The 21,398-nt window shown below is 35.4% G+C and overlaps 3 protein-coding genes across 3 annotated transcripts; 2 read left to right on the top strand and 1 right to left on the bottom strand.

The window, feature by feature from the left end:
- Positions 1–438: 438 nt before the first annotated feature.
- On the top strand, positions 439–4,600 carry LOC109038119 (protein FAM210B, mitochondrial). Its single transcript, XM_019053074.2, has 3 exons — positions 439–704; positions 1,721–2,033; positions 3,431–4,600. The coding sequence occupies exons 1-3, from the start codon at positions 617–619 to the stop codon at positions 3,639–3,641; spliced, it is 612 nt and encodes a 203-aa protein (XP_018908619.1). The 5' UTR covers positions 439–616; the 3' UTR covers positions 3,642–4,600.
- A 157-nt stretch (positions 4,601–4,757) lies between these two features.
- On the bottom strand, positions 4,758–16,916 carry LOC109038117 (RNA polymerase II-associated protein 1). The gene is given in 11 exon segments (XM_019053069.2): positions 4,758–5,229; positions 7,357–7,490; positions 8,115–9,231; positions 9,233–9,873; positions 10,271–10,413; positions 10,745–10,911; positions 12,976–13,137; positions 13,759–13,937; positions 15,109–15,263; positions 15,607–15,835; positions 16,271–16,916. Coding segments are annotated over 11 exon segments (3,114 nt in total). The 5' UTR covers positions 16,404–16,916; the 3' UTR covers positions 4,758–5,175.
- Positions 16,917–18,222: 1,306 nt separating this feature from the next.
- On the top strand, positions 18,223–21,021 carry Blos2 (biogenesis of lysosome-related organelles complex 1 subunit 2). The gene is made up of 4 exons (XM_019053075.2): positions 18,223–18,487; positions 19,514–19,644; positions 20,236–20,347; positions 20,693–21,021. The coding sequence occupies exons 1-4, from the start codon at positions 18,442–18,444 to the stop codon at positions 20,830–20,832; spliced, it is 429 nt and encodes a 142-aa protein (XP_018908620.1). The 5' UTR covers positions 18,223–18,441; the 3' UTR covers positions 20,833–21,021.
- The last annotated feature ends 377 nt before the right edge of the window (positions 21,022–21,398 follow it).

Here is a 21,398-nt window from a genome sequence, read left to right as displayed (position 1 = left end):
ATAGATTGGACGTGGCAATTTGATTGGCTCTCATTGGAAGATGATCAGACTAATTCAAAAATTTGATTGGCTCATTTGAATTCTACCGCTCTTTGATAAGACAACAACAACATTAGTTAAAATTTGTAGGTTATATTTACATAAAAGAATACGATGGTTAGTCGTGTTTTGTTCGAAACAACAAAATGTTTCCGTTTTCTTCTTGTTTCTTTTTGCGCGATTCTGAACAACCAATGAGAGAGCAGATTCAAATTTTAGGTTAGAAATCAGCGTTGCTCTCTTGAACAACATAAAAGCGACCTGCTCTGAGCACGTTGCAGTTGTTGTGCAACAATGTTGCTGTAGGGGTTCTCAAATTTTGCGCACGAAAATAAGCCCCGCCCCCACAACACAAAACAACTTTTAACAAAATGCGATTGTTGCTCGTTTTCACAACATGTTGCGAGTGTTGCCTCCGAACAAAATACGACTGTTGTAATTTTCTTCTTTCAATCTTTATTTTCAATCTGTTTTCAGTGAAAACTCGTGGTATCCATCGGAAGTAGCAAAAACGCCTCAGTAAACCTGGGTCCAGTGAATCAAAGTGTATTTTACCCTCGATTCCCCCTCGTTTATAATGATTTTATCGCTAACTTCCCGGACGTGCTTGTCAGGAACAAGATTATTTTTTGGGAAAAAGTTACTCTCATCCGTTCTTGTCAATGGTAAGTCATTCTTCATTTGTATTTCCAGCTGATCCAACGTAAAGAGGTATCGCTCATGTATTGCCGCAGCTATATCCTAAATAATTCTCGATGTTGCGACCATGTTTACGTACCTTCTAAAGTTGAATTTTCAATGTGGCAATTAAGGAAAAATAGCGACTGTAAAATGAATTATGAAGAACTCTCACTGCGTTTCTTGAAAGAAAATTGTCAGATGAAGAGCAATCTATGGTTTTGATTTAAATTGATGCTGGTCACCTTCGTTGTCAGCATAATATTACAGCTGTTCTAGATTGATTCTTACATTGTGTGAGTCACGCTGTCGTTGTATGTGAATGATCTACTCAGTTGTTCAGCCTTTTGTCCTTAAATGAGCACGATGCAAAGAATCGTTCTTATTCACACACTTATTTGTAAGTTCTAGGTTTTCTGCACCTCTTCCTACCTGTTTCTGAAAAATAGGGTCAATTCAGCTTTTATTTTTTCTTTTAAAATAAAATGTTTGAATCGCTTATCTGCTTATTGACCCTAAGCACACTGCATTATAGAGCTATATACTTAGCCTGTCAGATTTTATCAGGTTCAATTTTTGCAGCCTATATTTACATCTTGGCGCAACATTGCACTTGCAGCAGGATGGAAGTTATCCGCAATATTTTGGATGAAAAGCCACTAGATCTACAAAAAAAAGATATACCAATATAATTTAAGTCGCAAGGTTTCAACATCATGTCCCCAGTTGTTTTCGTTCTGATGGTAACGTGTACAACCTTTTATTTTGAAATGTATTTTGAGGATATATAATGCCAAAATGATGAAATTTATTAAAAGAGAAGAGTAAAACATACTTCAGGTTCGGAATTAAGTATTTTGTGAAAATTCAAAATGGCAATGCCTCCTACAACTGTTTTATCGGGCTGCTTTTAATAGATGCATCCTATCATATCCTCCTTTGTTTTTTTGTGAGCTTCAGGTTACAGTATCTTAGATTATTTTCTTTTTCCTTTTTTCTACAGACTTGGCTGCACTAAAATTTACAGTCCCAGACCAAATAAGGATCCTCAAAACTTTCAATTCATTAGCATCAAATAATTTTGATACTGTTTGCCGCTTATCAAGTAGCCGACACTCGTTTCAAAATACTTTCATGAGCACCTCCAACAAAGGAGAAAAACCTGCAGATGCCAGCGCTGATACCAGTAAAGTAAAAGTTAATCCAATGAAGGAGAAATTGAGATTGGCTGTCAGAGACTATGGTGCTACAGTTATAGTGTTCCATATTGGAATATCACTCATATCCCTGGGAACATTTTATTTAGCAGCATCAAGGTAAGTGTAGCTAAAATTTATTAACAGAACATTTCTATTCCAGCAGAAACTCCTCAAGAAATTCACCGAGAAATGTTCTTTTTTGTGGTTTGTCTTGATTGGAGTTTCTTAAAGCTAACTAATTGACACATCCTAGACCATCCTAGGCAAGAGGTGACTAAATACCCGTGTAAGGAAAATAAATTTTCCTAAGAAAATAAAAATTCTCTTCACTCACTATTCTACAGCAGTCTCGTTCTTTTGCCTCTCAGTTTGCAAAATATCAATTGAAAGAAATATAGTGTGCAGCATGTCGGAACTCTGCCAGCAGGCCTGCACCAGTTTATCAGTCCATTTTTTTCTTTGCGCCTTTGCCACACTAATAAAGAGACTTACCACATTCGAAGGAAATACATTACTATGTTAACAACAGACATTTTTTTAATAGACAACACTTAGTCTTGCATTGAATTCTCAGAAAATTTGCTCTTACAAGAATGCTGCTCCTCAGACTACAGCCTTTGTAGCCTAATGGCAAAGCTGGCACTGGACACATTCAGAAGATGACAAAACCCAGCCCCTACATCAAAATATTCAAAACGTTGGCATGAAAGTAGTAAATTTTACTCAGTAAAATTTTTCAGCAATTTTGAACAAAATATTTTACAGATTTCTTTCCACAATTCTCAGTTTCTAAGGAAATGTTTTTCAAGATCGTTTCTTCAATGAATGGTTAAAGTAAAAATTGAAATGTAGAAGAAGAATTATCTTAAAAATTGCTGCTTCCAGAAATTTCTTTGGTGTATAATTTCAAAATGAAAATAAAAAAGTGAAAATTCGTTTGAATAGTGAAAATGAAATGCCAAACCAAGAGCAAATACCAATAAATTTTTTTGTTTAGAAATGCCTTATGAAAAACCAGCAGGTCATGCAAAAGGGGAAAAAATGCTTTTTCTTATTGGCTATACTGTAAGTCACAAAATCAGTCTTCATGGGAAAAATTTAAAATAAAAAACGCTGTCATTCAGGGTTAAGGGATGGTCTCAGAAGCAAGAATCAGTCACAATCTCACTTTAAAATGTTCTCTCTCTTGGAAATCTCCTCAATCCACGACAACCTCCTGCTGTTTGAAAGGAGGATGGTCTCTTTAAAAATCCATGGAAAAATGAAAAGCTATCAAATATTTTTTCGCCTAATCTTCTTGATTAAAATATGTATGTCTTGGCCAAACAAGTTGACATATTTTTAGAGCGCAACAGAAGATCCACCATTTTGATTCTTGTATTGACTTTCAATCCTAATCTGAAAACAGATGATCTTCTGTCACCTTATTAAAGTGTAGGATCTTATTTGGGCGAACTTTATCAACTTTCATCTCTGGAAACATACTTAATTTACTTTTTTTTCTATTTTTATAGTGGTTTAGATGTGGAGGGAATGGCTCAATCAGTTGGATTTGATGGTCCTGTCACCGCAGCCACAGTCGGTAATGCTGGTACCTTTGTTATTGCTTATGCTATTCACAAATGTTTTGCTCCGGTAAGAATAACTATCACTCTTACGGCTGCACCATTCATAGTTCGATATCTTCGTAGTAAAGGTATTTTGAAAGTGAAACCCCCTCAATAAGTTCCCCAAGATTCACAACTCTGTTAATGCTATAAGAGACTCTCTCTGATTATTGCTGTTTAATGGAATAGCAAATGCCAACAGCCAAATAACTCAAAAACGAACAACTGCTATCACATCTGCCTATGTCCCAACATTACTCTCCTGAGAAATTACCGATTGTACTTATTCCAATGGTCGCTATGGCTGAGCTTTTTGGTTTTCTCCTTTTTATTGCTCGGGGTCAATCCTTTTCTTTTGCTCACTTACTTAACTAACTTAAGTGCGAAGTGTTAAGCATGGAACGCAGTTGTTTTAATTGATTATGAAATCTAACATACAGAGAATTTCTGGACCTCAGTGTTTGAGTAGAAATTGATTTGGGAGTGTTTAGGACAGTTATTGAGCCTAGACATTCAACTTATTAATGTACTTTAATTGATGGATAACCCAACATGATAGGGCTTCATTCCTTACGGTCCTTTCATTAAGGCACAACACATTGATTGATCAACCCTCTGTAAAGTAAAGGTAGATACTGATCCTGATGAACATAACTCTTGCAATCAAACTTTCTGATAAAAATTAAAATTTTGACTGTTACATTGGTTTGCATAAAGTTATGTTTGTAATTAAAAAGCATATAATGTGTTTTAAATTTTCCATTTGTATAATAATTAATTTAGTGGTAAGCTATTAATTGATTATTGTCAATTTTGTCAACATCGGGTTTCTTCTTTCTTTGTTAGACTAATTAGACTGCATTAGGCGAATTGTATCCACAGATTTAGGATTTCTCTTTGTTTGTGGCTCATGTGATGCTTTGACAAGAACAATTGAGTCCATGCTGAAAGTTGGACCCCTACTGAACGATTGAATTTTGTGTTTTTGGATAAGTTCTTTTTTATCACATTCTTGTTATTTTCCAAATGGTTGTTATGTACATACAAGATAAATAAATTTATAATTATTGTCATCAATCTCATTTCCTCTTTATTTTGCAAAACTAATTTTGTAACAGCAGAACTCAAATTAGTGTGAATGGTGAAACAGATGAAAAGGAAGCTCCCAAAATGCACATGATTCTACCTTCAAAAAGTACGAAGGAAGAGGGATAGGTAAAAAAATTGGCGTGTGTGGTTTTTCTGACAAAAATATATATTATCCTATTAACCTTCCACAGTAAAGGTACAAAAATAAGTTTTTCTGAAGACTCTAGTCATGACCGATTAGAACTAAAAACCGGTTCGAGGCAAAAACCGGTTCGAGGCCGGTTCGGTCTTTCAGACTTGGTGTGATGTTTGACATCTAATAAATGCAGTGAGCTGCCAAGATCCTACGCAAGTTTGCACACTAATGGCTGCTCAGGGATTTTTACTCATGCTCTTAAGGGAATTCCTAGTCCGATAGAACTCGACCCTGGTTTAGGTGAGTCACCATCGATATATAGTAAGATGTCCCAAAATTGGGAACAAATTCACTTACACAAAAGCATTACAAATGCTCCTGTAAGTCTCCTCATAAAATCTTAAGTACAATAGGAATTTTAGATCCATTACATCGACTCACTGATCTCATACTGATAGTTGAGTAAATTTGACTGTAGCTCCTGTAATCAAAAAAAATGAAGAAATCAGAAGATGAATTGTACATTAGGGAAATGGCATAGGTTAACAATTAATTCATGTATTACAGTGAAATCTTTCATTAAGAATAATTCGTAATAGATACTGAGACTGTCATACATTGAAATGAAATGTTCAAGTGAAGAAAGTTAACAATGCAGAGAAACTGATACTCAAATAGTTGGTCAGAACTTCATGACTGAAATTACAAAAAAAAAGTTTGGTAAAAAAATGGTTAGGGGGAGAGGTGAAACTCCTTTTCTAAACTTGGCTTATGTAATGTCAAGGATAAAAAATGAACCACTTTACCAATAATTTTTAAGCATTTTTCAAGACCCGTGTAATTTTTCTCCAAATGCACAGTTTTCTTCCCATATCATAAGCCCTAATCGGCAATTTTTAGTTAAGTTTGAAGGGAGATCGCTGTTGCCTTTGTAATTGAATCAGGACGTGCTAATGTCCATTTTATCAGTCTTAACCTTTTTCGAGTTCATCATACTTTTCGGAGTTGGTTGCGACCCCGAAAGTGGCGGTAAAACTCGTCTTCGGGATTCCTTAATCCCAAAACGAGTCCTTTCATCTTTTTTATGGTTCCATCAACTCTTTAAAAATATTATGAACTCTAAAAAACTCAAGACTAGAAAAATGGACTTTAGCGGTTTTCGCACGTCCCGATTCAATTGGTATGTCTCTCTGAACAATCTTTTTTACTCAAACGCTTTGTTATTTCTCAAAAAGGGCATTCACCCCTGAAAAATAGTAAAGATTGAAGTTCAAGCACTTTTCAAGTACCTTCCCTAAAATATAAAAAACTGAATCACTTACTTTCTTAGATTGCCTATACATTTGCAATAAACTTATCTATGACTTAAGCCTGAAATATCTATGGCTAAAAATATGCGAATCTCCAGATGCTACGTTGCAAATCTCCACTCAGGTTCTCCAAAAGAAGTCCAACCGATGGTTTTCCAAGGAAACTTCTGCGAATTCTTTACTTTTGTCGAATTATTCGCAAGAAATTTTAAAAAGATGTTAGGATTAATTTTCTTTTTAAAAAATGAAATATTATTGGAGATTTTTAAATTTTGTAATGGAGATACACATTTTTTATGTACGCCATATGTTTCTTTGAAAGCAGATGTTTCTAAATGAATGATGAAGAAGCATGACAGTTTAGAATTATAAAAAGAAATACATTTCTGTGGGTTTTTTGCAGCTTTTTAATCCTTCAATAACTGATGTGAAAAACACTAGCGCATGGGCTGAAACTTAGTATAATGATGATTGATGCCCTAGAGATTTTTATACATTGCCTTTAGCATTTACACATTATATTTTACATTGCCCGGCCCTTGCAAGAGAATGTAACTTCAAACCTATTAGGGTCGTATTCACAGTCAATCCTTAAATATCTCTTTCCCTTAGGAGGCCCCATAAGGTTTACATTATGATTAAGGTAAGATTAAGGAGGCCCTCGAAAATAGCATCAAAAAGACGATTTCTGTAAAAGTCTAGTAAAATTTGACAGTGTTTATAACTTTGGAAATGGGTCCTTACAAAGGATTACAATGCTTTCCCACTGCAAAAAGTTCAAAATACCCAGGAAAAAATTCTATGATTTTGAAAAACTTTAAAGTAAGTGCAAGCCTCTCTTAGAATTTACAAAACTCACGTTACATACATTTTTTTCCGGGTTTTTTAGTAGTAAAGCATTGTAATCCCTGTCAAGGACCCATTTCCAAAGTTATAATGCTGAGTTTTACTGAAGGTTCGCAAAAATTGTTCTCTCCATGATGGTATATGCTAAGAATCTCCTTGAGCTACCCTTGGTCACAATGTAAACCGTATGGGACCTCCTAAGGTAAGGAGCTGTCTAAGGAGCGGCTATGCATGCAACCCTTATTCACTGTTGCAAGTCCATGTCATTCGAAACTTCTTTGTCGAAAGCTATTCATATTAGGCTAGGTAAAATCAAGGATGAATGAATTAATGTATTCATAATCACACCTAGACTGCACTACATTTGTCTTCAGTACCAATATTTCTTAAAAAATAAAACGATTCAGCCTGGAAAATGGAATAAGAAAAATAACAGGAGAATAGGAGCATACCTTATTTCCTAAGGCGTTAATCCTTCCGAGCAAGATTTTTGCACAAGTGAGATCAGGGTGCAACTTAATAAACATGGCCACGTGATGGAGAGCCACGTTATAAAGCAGAGGACTCCAGCTCATTCGAACTTTATCTGAGAAAGAAAATTTTAATTACAAACAAGGTGATCAGATAAGACTTCAAAATACACAAATTGCTCTTGAGAAATGACTAATGTTCTGCATAATCTTTTCTTAATGATTTCATGAATAATTGAAACCTAATCAGTAATATATTTTGAGATGAACAGGTTTTTTCTCACTACAAGAGATAGAGCAATGTCCTGAGCAAAGGCTCCTGCAGCGGCTACGGTTCAATAGTTGAGAACAAAATTAATTTATCAATATTGAGGGTCAAAATGCAATTTTGCAACGTTGCAAATTTCTTGTTATACATTATTTTTTCAAAGGAAAACCAACAAATATTATTCCTTAGAATTCTTATTAATTTTTTTTTCATCCCACACAGAATATTCTCACGATTTTGAACAATTCTTTGAAAAAAATTAAACAACAGCAGATAAACATTTGGCAAATTTGGCATTTCTGCCCATTTTAATGCCCAAATTTAAGTATTAAAAGTAAAAGTAGGGTAGTGAGTTTCCATTGCCAATTTACAAAAATTTATCATGAAAAATTCAGAGTTCAACCAATCCACAGAAGTTTTCAAGAGGATAAAAATTGACAACTGAACCAAATAAGAGAAATAAAGGACTTACTAGTTGCTAAGAAATACAGGTAAGTTGTGAGTAAACTTTCATCCGTTTCCACAGGCTCAAGATAATTCTGCAGAGGCAAAAGGTACTTGTCCAACGGTGTCCCCAAAAATCTGATGGTTGGTGACTGTTCACTCCAAACAAGTTTCCGGAACCGATCACTGTGCCTCTGTTGTAAGGGAACCACGATGAAGTTACTGAAGGATTCGTCATTATATGACACACCGTTCAACTGCTCCAGTAGTTCACGATAGAAGTCATAAAATGACGTCAGACCAGAGATAGGCTTTTCGAAGTCCAAGCTATCATTATACTGCAAAAACTTCATCAGAATTGCGTTCAACAGTAGCGGAAAATCCCGGAACAAATCATTCTCAATCAAGAAGACGCAACATAAACGGCAAAATCGGGCTGTGACTGAGGTTCTGCTGGCGATGACGGGTCTGAGACACTCTAGAATATAAATCCAGTAAAGTGCAACTTCTAAGACTCCTGAGAGGTTTTCAGTAATTTGAGAATTATGTAGCTGCATTATTGGATAGAACTGCCAATCTGTCGGCAAAGCAGGCTCGAGTCCTTTTTCTGAAGAAAATAGTGAAGAACGGCAACTTTTGTTTACAGGACAGGATGTAAGATTTAGTAACTGGAGGTAACACTCAGATATAGAGTTTAATTTTTGGAGACCATCTTCTAACAGGATTTGATTTGTATGCATATCTATTTGGGCATTGACATTGGTAAAAAACAATTGATTGAAAACTATCAGTTTAAACAAGTCGGACAAACTAGCTTTATCATCTGTTTGAATGCATAAAATCAATACCAAACTTAATTCATGGTAAATTTTCGTGAACTCTGCTACAGGTGACATTGCAAATAGTTTACAACAATCAACTAGGAATAACATTTCATGCCTGGCATAAATACAACTACTTCTTGAATGAATGCTTGTGTCTTGGGTAATTTCACTGAAATACCTTTGAATGGATTCATTCCTCAAAAATGCCTCTGACCATTCATAAGGATTGTGCAGAAAAAATTGCACTATACCAGAAAACAGAGGAAGCACAGACTGCTTTCTTAATGTGGGTGGAACTATTCCAAGGACAAGTATATTGTCAGGAGACTTCTTCGTTGAACCTTTCAACAACCACGAGTTCGAGACTAGATTTTGTCCGAGTTGACTGATTCTTGGATTGAGGATTAGCTTGCGCAAACTTTCTTCTATAATATTTTTTCACACTGGAATTTTTTGTGAACACAGCTAGGAATCGAAGCACAAGGCCACAGAGTTTACAGAAAAACCAATCTACTTCGCAACTTGAGGTCAACTGAGTGAGCCACTTGCGACAACACTCGACAGAAGTAGGCACGAACTCTTCGACAGAATGGTAGTTTACAGCAGCTGCTGATTCCAGCATTACAAATAAACTGCAACAATGACTGATATCTAACTCATTCGAAGTGATGGATGTAGAGTTCAGATGAAAAATGAGAAGTTTGTGAATTACAAAAGAAAATTCACTGATCTTGTTGAGAGCGATCCCGTAACGGATGAACGTGTCCCAGAAATGGAAGCACTCGCAGATCAGGAGAACTGAGCTCTGTTTGTTTCCTTCATGCTCAGCTGCAATAAACTTGAGAGCCATTTCAATCAAGACTTTCTGTTCGTGTAGATGGTACGCTAAACCGTTGCCATGGCTTGCAATCAACCGAAAGAATTTCAGGGTTTCGATTGTGTGAGGACCGGGCTGCAACAGCACTGGAACAAGATTAAAAATAACAAGATTTTGACGAAATTTATGGGAGAAAATGTCCATAATTAAACAATTTTTTTTTTTTTGTATTTTTAATTTTTTGTGTGGGTCAATCATTATAATACTTTGCGAGGGTCTGTGTCCAAAGTTACACTGTTATATTATACTTGAAGTTTGTGAAAATTTCCTTAAAATACGACTTAAAAGGCTTCCTTAAACCTCCCTAAATTATAATGCAAACCATATAGGGCTCACCAAAGGGAAGGAACTGCTTAAGGAACAAGTAAGAATACGGTCTTTAGTGTTAAATAATCTCTCTGAATATTCTTACGCCGGGACAAAAATCAAGAGAAATCAAGACAAAAAAAACTAAGAAAAGATGTTGATGGCAAACTTACTTACATATTTTTTGGACGGTTTCTAGAAGACCTGGACACTTGATGAGAAGTAGGGTCGATTCGTAGGAATGGCGTACAATTCTAATGAGACATTTGATAACATAAACAATTTCCATTGGTTCTGGTCTTAATTCATCTAAGATATACCTGCCAAAGATAAGAGAAGTCATTTAAACATTTCTTCATAACACAAGAAGCATGTTTAAAATACGTTTTGGCTGTTGTTTTATTAATTCAAGAGATTTTGATTAAATGATCCTTTTGTGGCAATTTGAATGATATGAGTCTTGAAGAGAGGCATGCAACTTATGTAACTGGAAAATAATTTTAAAAATCACTATACTATTGTGATTCTACAATGTCCATCCAGTACAGTCCCTTCTAGGGATCTATTCTATATTCTTCTACCACGAAAGGAAACATAAGCACATACTTAAACTGTCATATGTAATGACCACAAAGATACCAGTCAATTTACCTTAGTCTAAGCAGTAAGTCTGTTCGTAATGCTCCCTTAATAATATCTAGTTTCAGAATATCAACATCTTTTATTTCTTTCTCTTCTTTGTGCAAATCTTCAACGGCAATAAACATTAGAGGCTGACATACATCTGAAAAAGTACCTAATTCTCGATCAAAGCAAAGCTGAAAATGAAAAAAATACACCTTCAGATTATACTCACCAAAAATATGAATAAAAAATAAAACAGACCGTCCAACCTAAGTTTTGTGATAAAAGTAATTACTGGTCTAGACTTTGGAGTGGTATAATTATACTACCATGAATGTTAATTTGAGCGCATGACACACTACGATTAGAATCTATCTTTTCATACGTCTTCATTTCACTATTGGCATTCTTTGACTTATAAACTTGAGTAAACCATGCATGTTAGCTACTATAGTGTTTTTTCTGTGTACAGAAAAAAAGAATGCAACTGACCCATGAGGGAACTTATCAAAATAATCAAAATTTTCTCTTTTCCTCACAAATATAAATAATCGTTATTTTGGATGTTAAAAACCAGTACGATTCTTAAATACAGTAATAAACACGAAAAAAGGTTTTCATACATTGAAAATCCCTGAAAATGATTTAAAATTATGGCAATGCGAAAGACAAGAGATTTTCATTTCTAGTTTGTTATGATTAACGATTGGTTTCGCTAATCATGTTATAAAGTTTGTGATGAGATAATTATTTCGGCACCAGTCAATCTTTTTGAGTCAGGATTGACAAACTGACTAAGGAATGATCGATAAAGGATAAAACAAGAGTTCAGACGAAATAGCTTGTATTGACGTGATGAAGGCACATATCACAGATTTCACAAATTAAATGTCACAAGGTTACACAGCGTTAAAGTTGAAGTGAAGAGTTGCACTACTGATGGAATAAAACCGATGAGAGAAAGAGACACGGGTCGTGGGTCGTAGGGATGTTAAAGACCAGAGAGAGAGTTACACGTTTCGTGGGTCATGGGGATGGTAAAAGACCTCGATTTTTAGGCAACCCACGCTTATATAGTCTTGCTGACGTCACGGGTGGTGAGACAACAAGGCTACGCGTGATTGGTTGGTTATAATATATGTAGGTATCACTTGCAAGTCTAGTACAGTCGAACCTCGATAACTCGAAGCTGAAGGGAAGCGATGAAAAATTCGAGTTATTGAGGTTTCGAGATTATCGAGGTTTCGAGTTAACGAGGTTTGGAGATGAAAAATTCGAGTTATCGAGGTTGGAGGTTCGAGGTTGGTGCTAGGTCAATTTAGAAAAAAAAACCGTTATTTGTTTTACGTTATCATAATAAGGGAATATTGGGGAATGAAAGTAGGAACTAATATTTAACCCCACGTCCGATCGGGGTAGGACAATGGTTTATTATTGGAAAAAATATGTACACAAAGATCAAGAATTAAATTTTAAAAAACTGAGTTATTCTGCTCTGCTGCAAGTGTTGCAAACGGTGTCTATCTACCTCATTTTCAAGTGTTACCAAAGCAGAAAAAACATCATCACTAACATTAGGCAGTTGCTCCACAAAGGGATCTGGGGAAGGATGCATCTGGGCCGAAGCATATCCTTCGAGTTATAGAGGTTTTTCTCCAATTCCTTCGAGTTACTGAGGTACATATTTGACACATGGTAGTTGCCTTCGAGTTATAGAGGTAAACCGCCGATTCCTTCGAGTTACTGAGGTACAAATGAGCCTCAAATGTCTTCGAGTTAACGGAACAAATTTTTCGAGTTATCGAGGATTTTGGCCTTCTGCGGAAGGGAACGGACATTTTCTTCGAGTTATTGAGGTTTTCGAGTTATCGAGGTTCGAGTTATCGAGGTTCGACTGTAATTAATTTTATGGGACATTATTAAAGATTGTACAGGGATAAAGTGAAAAAGTTGAAAATAAGGACTGGATTGACTGAAACTAGAGTTAAAAATGAAAATCGAAAAATGTAAGGGAAAAAATATGCTGAGGTGTTGACATAGTTATTATATTTTTTTTAGAGTTGGGCCAAAATGGATATTCCACACCACTGGATCCGGATACGGATACCGGATAATTCGCCAAAGTTTCCGGCTGGAACAGGATAGTGCTTTTTATATATCGGATATTCGGAATTCGGCCGGATAATCCAGCAATCTGGATACCCGGCCCAACTCTGATTTTTTTTCCTTAGTCTTGAATAAGTTGGTCAAATTCTTACCTCATCAAGATGGCAGACCAGAAGATTGCATAAGGCTCGTAATGAGGTCATAACAGTTGATTTAATTTTATCATCAAGGGAGAACCTTATTAATAAGAAGAGCTCTGGATTCATCAACTGTACTCTTAATGGAATATCAAAACAGCCATCGTACTCTTCAGCCTGCAGAAATAAAACAAAAAAATAGAAAATATAACTTCTGCTTCACAATATTTGCTAACATTGAAATGAATAATAGGCATGAACACTTTTTTTGATACAAATTGAAATTTGTTCAAAAACCGATTTTAATGACTTACTTTAATTTTTTACTCCACAATGAAGAACGTCACCTGAAGATGGGCGGCCCGCCCAAAATGGCAATCAAGGAGTACAAAATTAAAGTAAGTCATTAAAATCAGTTTTTGAAAAAATTTCAATTTGTATCAAAAGAAGTGTTCATAGTGCCTATAAGGTCTTAGAAAATTGTGCATTATGTTACAACATAGTAATAGGCATAAACTCTACAGGAGCTACCGTGGACATCCACGGCAAACCCCCACCAATTTTCTAACTTCACCAACGAAAATATTGTGGTGCGGGTTGTATAAAATTTGTTCACAGAGTAGGTATTGTAAGTTATTCCTTTCATGGAAAAAATGCCGCTAATCTAGAGACGCCTTTGGTACTAATTGTAGGTTTGATGATTCAAATTCATGTTGTGCTTCCTTAGGTTTGATTCATAAAACCATCATGTAAAATGGAGAAAAGTAGAGCTCACTGCTTCATAACGGTGAGACATACTCTTTCTAAGATTGATGCTAAGCTTGATATGGCCAGTATTCGCTGCTGGGTCACAGCACTACGACTTAGATGAAGTAGCTCTTGTAAGGTGTAGCCAGGCCTCTGCGCATCCTCTCCATGATGGTGTAGGCCAGCATTTAATGTTTTATCAGTACCGTCAGTGTAAGGCAGCAACACACCTATATTTACAAACAAATCAAATTTGTCAGCAAAAAACAACTTAGAAAGAAAGAGAGGGAATTTTAATTATTGGGGGATAGGAGATAACCAAATCAGTGAGACGCTTGAAGGGGATCAAATTTTGAGTTTTACCAAAAATTTGACAAAATTTAGAATTCTGTAATACTAAATAATGTAAACTTACATTTTAAGCCCCATATAAAACTATTAGAGGGCATGTTTCTGCAGTTTTACCTTTCTTGACAGGAGAAATTATTTCTACCTGCACATTAAAATATAATATCTTGAAGACCAAATTTTTAAAATTATCAGAGACCCTTATCCTACATACATACGACAACAGAAGTTCTTAAAAAATTTAACAATGACCAAAGTCAAAAAAGAAGTACCTATCTTGCTATTGCAGCTCTGCAAGTCTCGCTTAATAACTTTAATTTGAAATGAGAAGGACCTAAAATATCTCTTGAATTTAATATCAATTTTTTTCATTTATTAAAAAATATTCATAAAAAAATTCAAGGAGATATTCTGAACTGTTTTATTTTAATTGAAAAGATGTCTTTAACAACCTTTTGAGTTTGATGAGCTCTTGAAATTGAAGTTTATATGTGCCACTTGGTAGAAAATTAGGGTTAAGTAATTTTTTTCCGCATTTTCACATGCATTTTTCTGTCGAGATGTGGCACTGCCACTGTGTGAGATAAGCAGGGCCTATTACACTGAAGCAGTTGAAGCAAGGTTGCGCCTGTGTTCATTTCATCTTTCTGACCAGCTCACATCCAGGAAAGAGAAGCTCTACTCGATCACTATCATTCCTATTAGTTAATGCCAGTTTCAATGCTGAAAAATTATCTTTAAGTCACCACCTATCATACCCTCTATCATACGCCCTCCTATCCTCAAAATTCTTGCATAGTAAGTTCAATTTGAAAAACTCATCTAGTTCGGAAGGTCGTAGAGAACACATATCAAATGATAATCAGATTCAGACGGAGCTAAATTCCTTGGTTTTCTGTGCAGTAAGGTCACTTCTTTGGTAAAAAGTAGAGAAAAAGTATCCTCTAAAATGTTTCGTCACCAGTATATTTTTGAAAAACGTCTAATCCATCAATGTACTCAGTCTCAAACTTATACATTTAATTTTTATGAGTTATATTTTGAAAAACCTACCATTAAAATCAAATCGAGCTGTATATGGTGCATCCGGTGGTATTGGTGGGAGAGGAGGTAGATCTTCTAACCATTTTAGCTTCTCCTCTTCAACGACATCCATATGAACATACTTATTTGCTAGTTCAGGAACTCTTGAAAGTTTCGTCTCTTCCCTGAAACATGAATATAAAAAAGTATCAAGAAAGTTCCAACCTCTCAAGAAAGTATATTTAAAATCAAATTCACTCGGAGTTTATTTTATTTCATTTACACAATCTATACATCCGTTATGTTTGTTAATTGTGGGGTCTGGGTTGATTGAACAATTAAAGTCTAAGCCGTTTGATCTGGCTATACCAGTGGCTGGGGAAGACCAATAATATTAATTGTATTACCTTGAGAAATATTTACCATTGAATTTTATCATTTCAACATCATTCCAGCACATTGAATACAAACATAGGTATTCATATCTTTTGATAAGTGAATCAAACATAAAAATGGGAAAACACTTACTCAGAAATGGAGTTATGGGATGAGTTCTCTACCATTGGAGGTTCGACAGATTGAAGCAAAGCTTTCTCCCGTTTAGCTCGTAAAAATTGGACCAAGGCAGGATCTAATTCTTTCAACAATCTTTTTTGCTCTTCTTTGATTTCTACGATTGAAAGATCTTTTAATTTTTCGATATTCTCATTGTGGATTGCATTGGCATCTAAGCTGTTCACAATAAAGCTTCGGTCACCTGGAAAGAATTCAGACAGGGATAAAATAAAGATAGGGGAAGAAAAATAAGCATACATTTCCAATTTAGTTTATTCTTGCCTTCAGATATCTAACTTTGGATAAGCCTAGCCAAGTCCTTGTCGAACAAGAAAGAGCTGCTGAACTGGCTCAAAAGGGCTATGCATCCTCATGGAACATCAAGAAATTCGGCTCTGACTAGATTTCTGTAATATTTGATAGGTATGATGTTCCTTCAAGCTTCCTGAGTATGATGACCTTTGAAAGTTGTACTTTTTATGGGGGAATCTTGAGGAAAGCGGGGCTGAAAAATAGAAACTGAAATAAAAAACAAATACTACTATACATACTGACGATTACTACTACTACATACTGCTATAATAACTGCATGGACAGGCTTGATTGCAAATTTCAACACAAAATTAACAATTTTTACCAAAATTTGAAGATGAGGGCTCATTACAGGTGTCGGACGTCTCCTCTGCAGCTACTGGGGTATCATCCATTTTCTCCAGTCGTTGTGCTTTCATTCTTTGAGCAAAAATACTTAGCTTCTTTGGAGGTGCCATCATGGAGTGAAAAATAACCACAGCCAATTGAATGGTTCAAAAAAGGGGGAGAGTGTTGCCAGGAACTTTTCTTAACAGAAAGCTTCTTGTTGCATAAATCCAAAAATCAGGATCAATTAGATTACACTAAGCAGGTGCTACAGTCGAGTACCATTTTCATGATGCCCATTGAGACCTGGTGGGTGACAACACTTTTCAACTGTCAATTATAGATTGCATTTTAATCTGTACTTCAGAGGACACAACAGAGGGAAGAATGGCAGAAAATCTTGATTGAGGATCGCATGAGCTAAACACCTCGGTAAAAATGCAAGATGCTTCGAGACAATGACGGGCGAATGATTCTTGGTCAGAAACTTCAAACCTTGCGAGTAGTTCTTGGTTCTCTGTGCGCGATCGCACTTGTATAAAATATTTATTAAATATGTTAAATATCACATTTCACCACCACCACTTTCTATGTTCACAATCACAACCCATGCGCTGCCCCATGTCTCATGTCAACTTTTGAGGTTAGGTGGCTTTGTTTACTAACAAGATTTAATTCGATATTGTTCATTCTATATTCGATTGATTCGATTTTGTTCGATATCTTCAGATATCTTAAATGTTTATAACCTCTTATCAGTAGTATTAGTTATCTAGTTATCTATCGTGATCGAATACTAAATTTATTATCAATGCAATTCTGGAGCAGGATTTTATCTAACTCTTCTCCCGTGAAATAAAATTATTCTTACAGCAGACATGTATATTTCTTAATGTGCTAAAATACCTTTATTTACTTCAATTATTCATTCCTTCACATTTTGTTACCATGACAGAGAAGTATCCTGGTGATGATGTTGAATCTCCTAAAAAAGGTATGCCCATCTCTTTCTTTTGAAAATAATATATGTATCACCTTTAAGGCACGTTTCTCCATGAATTTTCTTGTTTTTTGGCATCAAACTAAGTAGAACTCAAGGAAAATGAGGCAAAACTTTACAAGTTACCATGTAAGGTTCATCTGCTGAAAAAATAGAATAAAGTCTAAAATTCCTAATGAACATCACCAAGATGGTTCTGCCACCAGCAGTTCATTTTTTAAGGCACGGATCAAATACGGTTATCTATTATTCTCACGGTGCCCATCAAATTATAGGTAAGAAACCTAGTCCTGTAATAATAATGGCATGGAATGACGGGCTCTAATTGGTGACTTGACCATCCCCAGTAAGTTATCGAAAGAATTTACTTCTTAAAAGATCCTTTGCGAATAAAGCCAAGTAAATATGCAGATAAAAGTCCCGTGTGATATGTGAAGTGTACTTATTCAAAGTAATTTCAAAGGGAAGGGATGAAATGTTCAAAAGGTAACGTCCAAATTTGCAAAGTTGTAGAGGCGCTAGGCACAAATTGGACAAGGTGCCGCTAAGTAATGATTAAATGAATTTTTTATTGTTATTAATTACGGAAAAGAGGAAAAGAGAATCAGGCCGAATGCCAAAATCCAAAATTCGAAAAGTGTAAGGTGGTGTAGGAGCCGAACCTTCTTCGAGATTACGGGCGGCGAGCGGCAACCTGATTGGCTACGAAGATTGCCGAGCATGGCCGAAGGCCTACTCGCCGCTTGGTAGGTGTTGACGGCGGTTTGACAAACAGCAGTTTTTGGTGAAATGTGGTCCGGAATATCTGGGCCAATCTGTTCACTCCAACCATAGAGTACAACAACCCATGCGCTGCCCCATGTCAACTTTTGAGGTTAGGTGGCTTTGTTTACTAACAAGATTTAATTCGATATTGTTCATTCTATATTCGATTGATTCGATTTTGTTCGATATCTTTAATGTTTATAACCTCTTATCAGTAGTATTAGTTATCTAGTTATCTATCGTGATCAAATACTAAATTTATTATCAATGCAATTCCGGAGCAGGATTTGATCTAACTCTTCTCCCGTGAAATAAAATTATTCTTACAGCAGACATGTATATTTCTTAATGTGCTAAAATACCTTTATTTACTTCAATTATTCATTCCTTCACATTTTGTTACCATGACAGAGAAGTATCCTGGTGATGATGTTGAATCTCCTAAAAAAGGTATGCCCATCTCTTTCTTTTGAAAATAATATATGTATCTGATCTTTGAATTATCAGTCGGTATCCACATCCAAGAATTATAGATGTTTCTTGGAAAGCTAATCAAAATTGACTCAGGAGTCTCCCTGAACGTATCGAGTCATTAGACAGACCATGTTTGTTTACAACTGATCGCCGATACAATCATGAAAAGAAATCATCATCATTGAGAATCTTAGACCACAAATTTTTATGTAGATGACGCACAATCAACAGTAAAAGAAATGTCTCGTGTGTAGATGATGAGACGACTTTCCGTGGTATTTATAGATCCCTATGTTTTGGGTTTTCTTTCATCGACTTTTACCCCCGAGTTTTGCCACCCGACTTCCATAGTAGGTACCCTGCATCTCCTCTTTCTAGAACTGCCTCCTCCTATCTCACACTTTTATTTCCCTCTTTCATGATCTAATTCTCTGAATTAGGTTTTGCCTCTGATCTTTGACGAGGTATATTATGGATGGTCTGAGTGAATGGAACAGTTATGCGAGGAAATGTATGTCCAATGATCAATTTAAAGGAGCAGGTTTATTCCCACTCTGAGAAGTAAAATTGTTTGTTTTGGCGAGGTGGTGATTAGCTCTTGGTTACGTAATATCTTATGTAGGTAAAATTTTATAAAAAAAAATCGAAACATCTTGTTTTTAAACTCTTGAGAGTCAGAGGGTTATGGAGAGTGTTATGTCATTATTATAGGGACCAAGCAACCAAGCCACAGAAGCATAACCAGGTGGGAGGGGGCTCAAAAAATCTGAGATCTAGCGTATTACGTATTCAATGAATGGGCCCTGTAATCATTCTGTGGCCGTATGTATTCTTAGATTTTACCCTTTGATATACGTCTGTAGGAAGCAGGTACTAATTTCCACAAATTTTTCTGTACATTTTGTTGAGTTTCATACTGGATTGGAGTTAAGGTAGCCTGAGTTGCCATATTTATTAATTTAATACTGTAATTATTTTATTTTTATTTTTCAACTGTTGCAGGGCCAACTCTTTCAACAAGCACAAGTAGTTTTGAAGCTCTTGATCCTCATGACCCAAATTTAAGTCAGATTGCTAATACTATGTTCCAGAAAACTGGAGATTACATTTCGGGAGAGTTGACCTTAGCTCAGGTATGAAAGAGATCAATCAATCCTCTCGCCTTCTAAAAGGGGGGGGGGGGGGCAAAATTAAAAAGTTAATTAATAAGTAAAACATGTAAGAGAATGCAATCTGATTATCTTATGTTTCTGGGTTTTCTGAATCATGTTTTAAATTCTAAAAGATGGGATCGGATGGTGATGTTTTGAGAAATAGAAAGCGACAGCCTTTATTAGTATTGGAACTGTACTTCAACTTGACAGTTTTTACAAAGAATGTTCAAAAATGATACAGCAAGATTCTGTCCGGTTAGCTCTAAAAGAAATTGGCATGAGTTGGATGAGGTCCTACTCAAATTTCTTGTTTTTGTAATGCTTACAGAAGAAATAAGAATAATATTGATATTCCACAGGTTTTTAGGAAGGATACTTAACTCTTTTTCTTACTGGTTTTGTGGCTCTTGTATCGAGAGTTTAGTGTACAAATTGCTTTTAGTTAAAACTCAGGATTTTTTAAGAGCCAGCTTTACTGCAGTAACCTATTTAAAATCTGCCTATTCATTGGATTTAACTTTTCCATAGAGTTGTTTTTGTGACAGATTTTCCATCCTTTTTTCTTTCCAGGAAGACTATAAATTACTAGAAAGTATGAATAATGCAACTGTCACAAAATTTGCGGACATGCGGACGGTTGCGACCAATATTCAGAAATCTATGTCTGATTTGAATGACAAATGTAAGTACGTTTTTACTACTTTCGTACTTTTTTTTAGGTAGGACATTTTCTTCCCTTGTACATGTTGAACGTTGCTGGTGTAACTACAAAACCTTGTGTCTTAATTTTTGTCAGTTTTGAGTCAGGTGCATTAATGGGTTGTAGAAGCTGTTGTTGATCTGCCATCATAAAATGTCAGTTCAAAGATATCAGACATTTTTTAACTCAAAATCATGAAAACATTTTGTTAATTGACAATGCCTTAAACAAAACACAAGATTCTCTTATCTATTTGTTTTTTGCACTGTGATTGGACTGTTGGATTAAAGTGTCTTTTAATTTATTCTGCTTTTTTTCTTGTTACAGTTAAAAGTTTAGAGCCGTATTTGGAGCAAATAGCAAAAATAGAAGATAGTGCAATGAAGTTAGAACAAGCTGCATATAAACTCGACAACTATACGAAACGGATAGAGGCAAAATTTAAAATGATCGAGAAGAAAACATAATTTGGTACAGAAACGAGCTTTTATTTTTTTAATTTTTTTTTTTTTTTTTTTTGTGTGTATGTGGTGGTGGTGGTGAGAATGTGGACTTAAGGGTGTTCACTTTGTGAAACTTTCACTAATAGCTACTGAAGGTCCATACAATGGTTGAAGGAGAGACTGAACATTCTTTAATATAAGTTGTCAGCAGCATAGAGATGAAAGTTTTTCCCTTAAAAAAAGCTTCTGCGTGGAAATTCATGAAGTTCTTCTTCTTCTAAATGTGAATATCTCAGCTTTCCAGCTTGAAAACACCCTTCATTCATGTCTTCTCTCATTATTTGATATACTTTTTTGATCATTGTGCTTCAATTTTGCTCCAAATTGTTTTGTAAGTTAATTGACACTTTCCAATTTGATCAAAACTCTTATTATGAATTTGGTATTAACTTATGCAGATGAATTCCGTTGTGCCCAATTTCAACCAATATGTTGTTCTAAATGATTCAAGCAATAGTTCAGCTTTAGCTGAGATAAGAAAAAATGAAACAGGCACCATAGCATCAACACCAAGATACTGGCATTTGAAG

The sequence above is a fragment of the Bemisia tabaci genome, chromosome 7 (genome assembly GCF_918797505.1).
Source record: "Bemisia tabaci chromosome 7, PGI_BMITA_v3".
Classification (NCBI taxonomy): domain Eukaryota; kingdom Metazoa; phylum Arthropoda; class Insecta; order Hemiptera; family Aleyrodidae; genus Bemisia; species Bemisia tabaci.
The sequence above is the reverse complement of the archived record's forward strand: the minus strand, read 5'-3'. Positions and strand labels throughout refer to the sequence as shown.

Coding starts and splice junctions, on each gene's coding strand:
- Blos2 (XM_019053075.2), top strand. CDS start 18,442: ATGACAGAGAAGTATCCTGGTGATGATGTTGAATCTCCTAAAAAAG. Junction 19,645..20,235: donor GAGAGTTGACCTTAGCTCAG/GTATGAAAGAGA, acceptor TTTTCTTTCCAG/GAAGACTATAAATTACTAGA. Junction 20,348..20,692: donor GTCTGATTTGAATGACAAAT/GTAAGTACGTTT, acceptor TTCTTGTTACAG/TTAAAAGTTTAGAGCCGTAT.
- LOC109038119 (XM_019053074.2), top strand. CDS start 617: ATGATTTTATCGCTAACTTCCCGGACGTGCTTGTCAGGAACAAGATTA. Junction 705..1,720: donor CTCATCCGTTCTTGTCAATG/GTAAGTCATTCT, acceptor TTTTTTCTACAG/ACTTGGCTGCACTAAAATTT. Junction 2,034..3,430: donor TTTTATTTAGCAGCATCAAG/GTAAGTGTAGCT, acceptor CTATTTTTATAG/TGGTTTAGATGTGGAGGGAA.